Source organism: Phalaenopsis equestris, unplaced genomic scaffold (assembly GCF_001263595.1).
Source record: "Phalaenopsis equestris unplaced genomic scaffold, ASM126359v1 Scaffold000417, whole genome shotgun sequence".
In the NCBI taxonomy this organism is placed as follows: Eukaryota; Viridiplantae; Streptophyta; class Magnoliopsida; order Asparagales; family Orchidaceae; genus Phalaenopsis; species Phalaenopsis equestris.
Window position 1 is genome coordinate 1,215,310 of NW_018164858.1, and position 12,134 is coordinate 1,227,443.

At 35.4% G+C, this 12,134-nt stretch overlaps 1 protein-coding gene across 1 annotated transcript in view; it reads left to right on the plus strand.

Moving 5' to 3' along the window:
* Positions 1-350: 350 nt before the first annotated feature.
* The window catches only part of LOC110027161, a 19,878-nt gene continuing 8,094 nt past the window's right edge, over positions 351-12,134 (plus strand). The window contains exons 1-6 of the mRNA XM_020728470.1: positions 351-551; positions 659-689; positions 982-1,175; positions 1,254-1,303; positions 1,414-1,519; positions 1,613-1,671. Coding sequence (XP_020584129.1) covers positions 351-551; positions 659-689; positions 982-1,175; positions 1,254-1,303; positions 1,414-1,519; positions 1,613-1,671 — 641 coding nt within the window. The remainder of the gene's footprint in view (positions 552-658; positions 690-981; positions 1,176-1,253; positions 1,304-1,413; positions 1,520-1,612; positions 1,672-12,134) is intronic.

The following is a 12,134-nucleotide window of genomic DNA, read 5'->3' on the forward strand; positions in this document are numbered from 1 at the left end:
CAGGTGCATATTGTGGTTGCAACAATGACACTACATAACTTCATCCGAAGACATTCCTCAATATCAGATACAGACTTTAGTATGACTGACAATGACGGAATGAACTGGATGTCTTCGACCAAACTCCTGGAATTGTGGGTGGGAGTTCATTACCTGAGGATGATGTAGACTCTAATGAATTTGGAGATCAGGAAAGTGAAGGTTTTGCTGATGTGATTGCTTTAAGGGAGTCTATCACAGATGTTATTTGTGGCTGTTGATCTACCAATTTTGAAAAATAATAAGGTTATAGGTTGATATTCATATGTATTTAATTTTGGTTACTTTGTTATTTTCGCAGTTAAACAAACATGACTTCCAGGATATCAGGTACGGATAGAGGGATTTTGTGTTATTGTGGACTACCGTCTTCGTTGCTAACGTTACGTAAGGAGCATAGCTTTGGGAGGCAGTTCTATGGTTGTGTCAGAGGTGTTTCAGCTCGTTGTAGTTTCTTCCGGTGGGCTGATAGTCCCACATATTACACTGCTAGCAGTCATGCCAGCAGTCATGTGAATTCGATGTTTTCGCAGGCTGACTGAAAACCGACGTAGCCAGAGTCTTAAGTTAAATATTTTAATATTTCTCCTTGTTTTACTTGTATTTGTACTTTTTTTAGTTCTACTGGTACTCGTTAGGATGTGAGAACTGTATGATATCTTTTAAAATATTTCTGTCATTACCGTATGTTTCTGCACTATATGTTTCTTTTTTATCAATAAGTTATTCTGAATAAGCTAACCCAAACAGTTTTATGAGACGAGGGCATTAATATCATTTAACTACCAATAAACTAGTCTGAATAAGCTGCCCCAAACAGCAAATCAAATTATTCTGATAATCTGCAGATTATCAGATTATCAGATTATTAAAATAATCTATTTATCAGCAAATTATAAATAATTCACCCAAGCATTAATTAAATTAAAGTAAATAGAGCAGTGCGAAGTGCTGAAACAGTGTTAGCAGTTCCTGACGAAACCAGATATTTTCAGCCGCCGAACTGGAAATCGGTGGAGATGCGTTCTCACCTTCTTCCAACACCTATTTGCTCCTTGATCAACTTTTTCCTACTATTGTTATTAATCTCCTCTTTCAATCCATCAGCTCTTTCTGCTTCTCGTCGCGCTATCTCCGTTGGTTCACCTCTCCTCTCCTCTTAGTATTGATTCTTACATCCTCTTCTTTAACGTCCTTTATCGCATCTAACGCAGGAAGATGAGATCAGGAACAGGAAGAACGCCTGCTACGTTGATATCGAAAGGTAGCAGCCCAATGAGCCCCCTCCTTTGTATTTTTCGCAATCGATTTGATTTTGTGAATTGTTCGTAGCTGATTCGATGTTATTTGTTTTGGGGATTGGTTTTCGGAAAGTGGGCTATGGGGTTGGAAATGCAGAACTTCGGTTACTGAGAAGGAAAACTGTGCGCTACGATGCCTTTCTTCGGCATGTTATCAGCTGATCTACGAAAGCGATCCCGTATGTTTTCATTTCAGAGTGGTGTATAATTTTGTTTTGTATTATGTTTCTTGGCTTTTGTGGTACTTTTTTTGATTGATTTTTCGTGTATAGCTGGAGGAAGGGGAGAGAGATGACAACCGCAGCCACGAGTACAAGTACTGTTTACACAGGTATGATTAATTAATTTGAAGTTTCCTTATCAATTGAGAAAGCTTAGCGGTGCTTTTATATAAATTTAAGGGAAATTTACACACATACCACAAAATTCCTGTATATTTACTCTATTTAATTCGTCTTTTTTCTTAGCGATTAGAGGAGAGAATTTAATCTATTTTCCAGGAAGACAAGAAAAACCTATGCTTTTTAATACTTTCTGAATAAGATATCCGTGCTATTGTGAAAATTCTGCTCTGAACTGTACTAATTGTTTTTAATGAAAACGCTGTCTAATTGCAGACTTAAGGCAATCACGTTCGCATAATTTGGCTTCTATTGTTTATATTCATTTTCAGTAGGAAGATTTTATCATGAGCTTTCAAAATCTCCTAGTAGAAGTGTTACGGTATGACTCATATACCATATAAGGGACATATGCTGGAACGAAGCGGAGCGGAGCGAAAGAATTTGTCCAATCGGGGGAGATTCATTCTATGGGTTGGGCGTTCGGGGGCAACGCCCCGCGGTACGGTATATGGGTAATTTTGTAATTACATATTGTACTTCAGGGTTTACTCCAGGGCTATATATATGTTTGTTTGTAACCCTAGGGGGGATCTAATATTCTATTATGTACTCTTTTCTAGAATTGAAAGGAATCCTCCGCTCTGCTCCCGAGGACGTAGGCATCTTTGTCGAACCTTGTTAAATCTCTGTGTGTTTTTCTTGATTTGTGTTTTCTTGATTTGTGTCGATTTGTGTCGATTCTTGTTTTTTTTTTCGCCATAATTTCTGAGATAAATTTAAGGGCAGAGAAGAACAAAGAAGATATTATTCGAAGGAAGACGAAGGTGCGGTTTTCGTTCTTCCGTGATCGGTGGAACCACGAAGGGGACTTCGGGCTTCGGACAGTTTGAGCAGAGGAAAGGCAGAGGAGGATTCGACAATTTGGCTTCGGCAAAGTTCGGCCAGGGCTTTGTTTTTCAGAATCGTGGCTTTCAGCGAAGGAGGTTCGCTAGTTACCGCGAAAGATTTCGGCACAGTTTTCGCAGAGGAGTTCGGGACCAGGCTTGACGCAAAGGGTTTTCACACTGATCTGAGAAGCATCGCAACTCGCGCAGAAGAATTTTGCAGGCGAAGGAACAAGCAGAGTGAGAGGAGGAATTGGAAGGGATCTTCGGATTTCTTTGCTGGAGGCGGCTGTGGAGGTGAATTCCTTCGATTTCCTTGCTGGAGGCGACTGCGGAGGTGAAAGGAAGGAAACAAATTTTTTCCTAGCCCGCGGAGAAGAAGAAAATTGGAAGGAATCAGGGAATAGCTCTCGATCAGTAATTTCTGATTTCAGTAATTTTCAAAAGTTTAGCAGAAGAATTTGTAGAAAAGTTTGTTGCAGGATCAATTTTAAATGGTAATTTATGGTGCAAAATTCGAGGTGGTGAAGTTCAATAGAATTGGTAACTTCAGATTGTGACAAACAAGTGTAAAAGATCTGTTGGCGCAACAAAGAATCTTAAAGGCTTTGTGGGCAATGGAACCAGATGCCATGGAGGATGAAGATTGTGAAGAATTGCAACAACAAACTGAAACAACTATACATTTATGTCTGACAGATGAAGTTATGTATCACGTGATAAATCTGAAATATTTAGGGGATTTATGAAACAAATTGAAAACTCAGTTTATGTCTAAATTTCTGACGATTAAAATGTATTTGAAGCAAAAGCTGTATGGGCTGAAAATGCAAGAAGGTTCTGATCTGACGCAACATGTTAATGACTTCAATCAAATGATCACGGATTTATCACGGCTTGATGTGAGTATTGAGGATGAAGACTGAGCAATGATTTTGTTGTATTCATTACCTTTTTTAAATGAACACTTGGTGACTACTCTGACATATGAGAAAGAAACTATCAAAGTTGATGAGATTACTACAGTATAGTTGACTCACAACCAGCAGAAGCAGAATGCAGGGGAAAACTCTCATGACGACAATTTATATGTTAAGGGTAAGCAGGATCATGGAAGGAAGAAAGAGAATGAGAGTTCTAAAAGGCGAAATTCCAAATCAAAGTCCAATGACAAAAAGACAATTTATTGCTACAAGTGCAATGAGCTAGATCATATGAAGAGAGATTGTTCAAAGCTTAAGAAACAGACTGGGGAGAAAGGTGATGCATTATCGAAGTCTGTAAATGTGGTGCAAAGTAATAATTCAGATTGCAGTGATGACGATATGCTTTCAGTTTCATCAACTCAGTTTAGGGATGCATGAATTCTTGATTTGTGATGCTCTTATCACATAACACCTAATATGAAGTGACTTACTTCATACAGGTCAACTAAATTTTGCTCTGTCTATTTAGGTGATGATAGATGCTGCGATATTGTTGGTATTGGTGAATTCAGAATTCAGTTGTATGATGTCACTATTAGAACATTATGTGATGTCAGACATATTCCAGATCTGAAGAAGAAATTGATTTCCATTGACACTTTACATAGAATGATTTTATTCTTAAGGCAGATGAGAATAGGGAAATCATCAAAATTGTTAAGGGTGTACTGACTGTGATGAAATGAAAGTTAACTACAGGTAATATCTACAAACTGTTGGGGAGTACAGTTGTAGGTGAAGTTAGATGATGATAGACAAAGCTATGACATATGTGTAGAACAAGTGCCCCTTTGAAAATTCGCGCAAAATTGGTCTCAAACCGCCTTAATTTGCAAAAAGTCATCTCTGGCACATCATGCGCCAGTTTTCTGTCAAATGGCGCATCATGTGTCGAATTGGCACATTATGCGCCAGAATCCCAAAATTCACTATTTTTGTTCTAAATTTTGTACTTTTTTTGCCTTTTTTACTCCAAATACCTAAAGATGATATACCTGCAACAAAAACATGAAAATACATTTCTTCAAAGTTTAATATCATCAAAAATAAATATTAAATGTGTTTAAAACAGTATATTATTTTGGTGTATCACATTGCTTGGACTTGTTGATTGTTTGCAGTTGTTAAAGAAGCATGGTGGCCCAACTCACTTCAGTCTGTAAGAAATTCCATGATGTATTTCTCCTAAGGGGCTGAATATTCGCCAAGATGGAGATTTGTTATGATATGACTCATATCATATAAGAGACAGATGCTGGAACGAAGCAGAGCTGAGCTAAAGAATCTGTCCGATCGGGGGAGTTTCGTTATGTGGGTTGGGGGTGAACCTCGCAGTACGGTACGTGGGTAATTTTGTAATTATATATTGTATTTTAGGGTTTACTCCAGGGCTATATATATGATTGTTTGTAACCCTAGGAAGGATCTAATATTCTATTATATACTCTTTTCTGGAATTGAAAGGAATCCGCCGCTCTGCTCCCCCCGAGGACGTAGACATCTTTGATCTTTGCCGAATTTCGTTAAATCTCTGTGTATTCTTTTAGATTTATGTCGATTCTTGTTTTTTTTTCACCCTAATTTCTCAACAAGAAGTACCTTAATTTTTTCTTTATACTATGCAAATAGCTCTCTGTTGTCAATCCAATGATTGAGCATAGAACCACGGAGGGAAAATCTTAAACTCTTTATTGGTCCGTACTAGCATCTAAGATAGGATCAAAATTAAATATTGAAGAAATTCTTTTGATCATAAAAAATAAATAATCGACCAATTATTTTTCTAAGAGTCTACGACTTCTTAAATAGCTGTAATAAGTGATGCGAAAGGGATATATAAGAGCTTGCTGCACTCTTTTTTTTCGTTCATCTTTTCTTCAGGCAATTTTGATAAATTTACATATTTAACATCCTAACTTCTATTTTTACATGTATAACACTCAAATCCTTTACATCACATCGAAAATACAATTCACTAACTTGATAAACTGGAATACTACACCTTTTTATGCACAAGTTTATAACCCCAAAGTGTTCTATATGTAAATATCAAACCTAAGGTGTTAGATATGTAAATCCATAATAATTATATGGTATGTATGTAAATTTTCCTTTTTTTTCTTCTGTTTTTACCTTGCTCTATTTTTTCTATTGAAACATCCTGGGCAGTAATCAATATCATAATTGGTGCTCTCATTCTTCCATCTTCCATCTTCCATCTTCCATCTTCCATCTTCCATCTTCTGGCAAATTTCCAGTGAGTGCTGCAACTATGGCTATGCCTTTCTTACCTTCAAACATCTTCATAAGCCTTTGACAACAGTTAGATTGGGCAAATAATGGACTAAGCTCATATCAGGACTCATCTAACTGACGATTATCGCTGTTAAATCTAGGATCTCAAGGAGCAACTCTCAAATTATCAATCGGGTGAAGATAACACTTTTTGAGAATGCTTATCTTAGAAGGCGAGATTGAGCTACTTGCCCATAATACCTCATTGCCAACAACAACGAACTCTTTAATTTTTAGCGAAGTACCCTAGGTGGAAAGTTTTTTTTTCTTTTATGCTAATGCTGACTCGCTAAATGCAGTCAAACTTTCTCTTCCTTGAATCCATGTAGTGGATCCTTAGGATTGGATCTATCAGGTGAATTGATAGTTTTCTTTCCATGAAGCTACCAATACACAATGCCTGTCTATTTCATCTTTTTTTTATGGATAAGTCTAGTATTTTTGGTTTTTTTATTAGAAAAGAATCATTTATCTTGTTGACAAGATTTCACCCTGGAATTTTGTAATTAGGTCCTTCTTAATGCCAAGATTCGCAAGATGAGCCTTCTAAAATATCTTAGATGATGCCAGTTCCTTGGAGTTTGTGCATCTGTCAAATCTGTGTCTGAGTTTTTCTTGCAAAGTTGTTTTGAATCTAAATTCATAAGATGAGCCTTCTAAAATAAGAGCATTCCTGCCAATCATTCTATTTTTCGCCACAAACGTAGCTAAACTACTCGAAGATAAAGTCTTGAAAACAAAAAAGAATCTTTTCAATATATTTTCCCATTCATTTGGGGTTTGTTACGCACACCCCTAAAGCATTTGTTGAATGCAAATTCTACAAGTAAATCTTCAATACCATTCAAGAATATGAGTGTTGTTGAAATGATGGATTATCGTGAAAGAGATCTTTGCAACAATTTTAATGAAAAATTCCATATGATCATGTCTGTAAAGGAAAATTATACAGATTACTTGCAGCATCTAAAATTATAAATTCAGTTCAAGTGATAGTCCTATTCTTCTAAGAATGATTGACTTTACCCCTATTCAAATGCATTGGATGATGGAACTAAATAAATTAGTTGTCATACTCTGCCGGGGTAACTTTGTCCTCATTCATTTTTTATTCGATGTTTAGTAATTCAGATATTTGAATTTTGGTTGATGGCGGTTCAACAGATAACTTTATCCAAGTACATATTGTCTAACATTGAGCATACCGGTGCAGCTACCTTCTAAACATTTTCAAGTGATTGTTGGCATTGAGATTTTTTGCTATGCTCTCAATGATTTTCATATTTACCAATTATGATGCAATGGTTTGTGTTCTTGAGTGATTATGTTATACAAATTTAAAGGACTCATATGGTGCCTTACATTCAATGGTTGGAACTTTTGGTAACATATTTACCATTTATCTAGATTTTACCATAGAGTTAGATTGTAACAATGAACATTTTGTTTACAAGCTGTTAAGCCACCTCTTTCTACTTTTAGACGTTTCTATCAACTTATAAATTTATTCTCTATGCAGTCATTGTTCTGAATCCCGCATGCTACTACTAAACAAAATTCTATGGCCTTCTGGATTCCTCAAATATACAAATGTATTTTCAGTACTATGCTCTAAAACATGCACATTTTCATCAGCCCCAACTCCAAACTAAAGATTCTTTCATCATATTGCTATCCACATTACCCAAATTCAGAGCAAAAACTGGTTCAGAACGTGCTGAATTCTGGAATCATATGTTTTAGGGTGCATTTGGGGCAGCTTATTACTGCGTTTGGCGTTTTGAAAATGCCGAAATTCTGTTTGGTTCGAGCGTTCATCCGACATTTTGAAAACGGCGTTTACGTTTTATTAAAGGAAGCGGGCCACTATATCGACCTCGCGCCCCGCTTTGAAGAGCTGCGTTTTATCAGCAATTACCTCCCGTGCCCTTCTCCCTCGTGATAGGCTGGTTCTCCATCCTCGCTCTCCCTTTCCTCTCCCTCGGTTCTTTCTGTCGTTCATCTGGTATCTCGCAATATATCCCTATATGTTTTATTTTAATGGTTTTCCTTTTGTTGCTCTGCAGCTTCCGATCCCAGGTCTTCTTTGGAAAGTTTGTGGCGATACCAAACATTTGTTTGGTAGGTCACGATTTGTTCATAGTTTTCTTAGATTAATTTTTGCAGTTTTTTACTGGGAAGCACCCATTTGCCCTCTGTGGCTTTCAATCCCATCGTTTTGTTGGGAAATTTTGGTTATGGGAATATGCAAGTAAAAAAAGGGAAAATTTTTAACTGGCTTGATGTGGCTTCAATAGTTTTTTTGCAAAGTTGAGGTGACCCTGTATGATCAGTGACATTGATCTGGGGTGCTTCATCTGTGCAAGCCTCTATTTTGGCTATCCTGTAAAAAATTGATTGTTTGAAAATTTGTAGGGCTGCAACTATATGGCTTCCCACTTCTAGTTTGATTGATCATTCCGCATCGACTAGTTTATAGTGGAAGTGAATTTTGAGCTTTTCTTTCAACCAAGACAGTGAATATTATGGAGAATATCAACCCTTTTTTCATATCTTCTTTAAAATAGGGGGGATGTTTATGAAATGATCTTATATTGAAAGTGAATTTTGTGCTTTTCTTTCAACCGAGACAGTGAATATTGGATGGATTATGCTGTTTGGTGATAGTTTGGTTGTACTAGAAAGAATGAAAAAAAGCAGTATCTACCATTTAACAATTATTAATTCGTACGATGAATTCATTTAGCTCACATCAAATTTTGATATGAGTGCTTATGTTGCTTATAATGATTTTATATCCATTTAATTATAGCAAACGTTGGATAATTTGTTATAATTTTTTATTTGGATATTTTGTTTATGGTGGCTGTGAGTGGTATTTATGGTGGCTTGGGTGTGCTCTGCTGGCCTTGGGTAGACATTACAGTTCTGTTGCAAACAACAACACTGCGCAGTGCCAAAATGGTAATTTATCCAGGAAAAACTACAAATCAGTTGTTTTTCAAATGTACAAACCAAACAACTAAACTACTTATCTAGATAAGGGGCAAAATCATCATTTATCTAGAAACAACTTCAAATCAGCTGTTTTTCAAATACACAAACCAAACAACTAACCAATTTATCAGGATAAGTTGTTGATCAACAGCTTATCAGGATAAGTTGGATAAGCTGTAGCTGCCCCAAACAGACCCTTAGTTGAAGCCTTTTCTCCTCTCCAAATATATTGGTTAAAGGGAACGATAACAGATGATGATTTTGTGTCTACTATTGAGCTTCACATTAGCTCAATCGCAAACTGATTCACATTCCATTATGGATGAATGTTTGGATGTGCTTTTTTTATTATTGTTATTCGATGTAGTGTTTGCAAGCTAACTACCTTCAAATACTAACGGCTGTAGGGATATTCTTAATGCAGCTTTCAAACGCATGAATGCCACTATGATTTTCTGGTTATATCATTTGTGTTGTAAAAAGCACCCACTATTTTTCAAAAACTATGAATAATATTCTCAAATATTTTCAACCGTTCCTACGTTTGATATTGTTTATTGGCATTATTATCTATATTAAGTCATTTTCAAAGCATGTTATAGACTTTTGTAGATTGTTTTGAAATATCTTTGCAATCACAAGCAGTTTTATTAAATCGAGCACCTTTGTTTTTGCAAGTTAAAAGATTGAGTATTTGGGATATATTGTTACTCAATCAGATGTTGCTTCTATTCCATCAAAGATCCAAACAATTTTAGCTTGGTCTCAACCCCAAGCTTTTAGAAGCTATGCTCCTTTTTGAGTTTATCAGGATATTATAAACAATTCATTTGTAATTATGCAAACATTGCTGATCTGCTTGCTGATCTCTTGAAGCAAGGTTTCTTTGATTGGAATGGTCATGCAATCAAAGCATTTCTTGAAGGCTTGTCTTAAATGAAGTGTTTCTTCTTCATTTGTATTACATATCCCTGATTTTTTAATCCATTTGCCATCATACCAAATTCACTTAGAATAGGAATTGGAGTTCTAATTTGGTACATCATATTTTGTTCTTTAACAAAACAATATGTTCTAGAATGCAAACTGAATTTTGCTTATGCTCATGTACTCTACGAAGTCATCTGGCAGTCTCCAAAAGAACCCAATACTTGCTAGGATGCAAATTTCTTATTTGAACAGATCAATGAAGTATTAAAGGATTAATATAACAGGTGATTCACACACTTGACTAACAACAATGTCTTATTAAGCTTCCTATATTTGATTTTGACATCTAATATAATTTTGGTATTAGTAATCAGGTAGTTGATGCATTATCAAGGTAGGATGACATTATCCGATCGAAATTGGAACTGTAGTTTGTGGAAAACAAACTGATGTGGCTGTTTTAAGTTGTTTTGTAATTGATCTATTTTTTTTTACTTGACATAACTTTGTGTAGAAATGTCACAATTGGAAGATCTGCAGTTTTTGACAGCAAACTTTTCTACCAATCCAATTAAGTATTCCAATTTTGTTCTCCTAGGTCGATTAATTTTGAATAGATGTCATGCTATTATTTTGTCTCCAAATTTTGATTGTAAGCTTTCAACAGTGAGAGAATGATATTCTACCCCAATCGGCTGTCATTGAGGAATTAAGTTGGCATTAGCCCATTTTACTTCTCAATTTTGGCAGCTAATGAATTGTTTTGCAAACTTGTCCGACATGTCAAGCTACAAATCTAAAACAAAATATCCTGCTGGCTTATTACAACCTCTAATGATCTCAACTCCAATTTAGGGAAAAAGAAATCTCTTGATTTTAATAGTGGACTTCATTAATCCATCGAAAAATCTTGCATTATGGTTGTTGATTATTTGTATAAATATGCTCACTTTTGTGCCCCATCTGGGTTTACTTTAATAAAAGTTGTAGAAGATCTTTTCTTAAATGTCTCTAAAATTCATTGATTTCCAGAAGTCTATTTTTGAGAGATTGTAACTCATTTTTATGAGCTCTTTTTAAAAAGATCTTATGGGCTCACTACTAAATTTTAGCCGCTCATATCATCTCCAATCGAAAACCTAACAAAGTAACCAATTTGGATTCAATCAATATTTACTTTGTTTTGTGATAAATGCAGCTTTATAATGAATTTCCTTTTACAATGGGCGGAATTATTTAACAATAATTCTCTTCATTTTCCATCACGTTATATGTCATATGAAATTGTATATGGCAGGTCACCACCCACAGTATTGCAATCAATTGTGACATTTAAAGTAGTTCAGACAATTTTTTTGCCTATTTTTTTTGTATTGCATATGAAAAGTAGTTCAGACAATTGATTAATTCATTGTATTGCATATGAAAAGTAGTTCAGACAATTTTTTTTGCCTCCTGAAATCGAAAGAAACAGTTAGCTGATAGTTAACATAAGGAATTGGGTTTTGAAGTGGGTGATCAAGTTTTTGATATCCTACGACTTCACCAATTGTCTTCTATTGCTTGGCAACATTATTCTAAGCTCAACCAACATTATTATGGTCCCTTTTATACAAAACGGTTTGCAAGCGTGGCATATAAACTATATTTTCCAACAGTTACAAGAATTCATTCAATTTTCATATTTCTTGCTAAAGCTTTTCAAGAAAACCTATTAATATATCCTCCTTCATTGCCAAACAAAGTTTTTGATGGACATTCAGTTCAACCTCTCACAACTCTGCAACATTATATTTTTTTCAAATAGCAAGCCACTCTTGGAACTCCCAGTTCAGTAGGAAGGCCTACATCCTGAGTATTCTAACTTGTATCTCGAAGATATAATTTTGTACATCTTTTCCCTATTATGAACATGAGGGCAAGATTGATTTTGATGAATGGGCACGAATCCAATGGAGGATGTAGTACCGAATAAGGAACATTGTATATTCTCTATTCTCTCATGTCATCTTCCAAGATGGCATCTAGATTACAGCAATATAATTAGTTACCAACTGTTTCCTAATAGTTTGGAGTTATTGAATAGCTGCAATAAGTGGTGAGAAAGCGATATGCGTTAATTCACAAGAGTTTTTTATTCTACTCTTTGTTCTCTCTTCTATTTTCTTCTCCATCTTTCTTCCTCAGTTTTTCTGTTTCAGCATATTTGGCAGCAACCGCAATCTTGTTTTCAGGTTATCTGGTGCTTAACATTCTTGCTTGATATATAATCAGCCCAGGTAGAAGTATTTATTCTTAGAACCATTTTGAAGCCTATTAATATATATATATATATATATATATATATATATATATTAT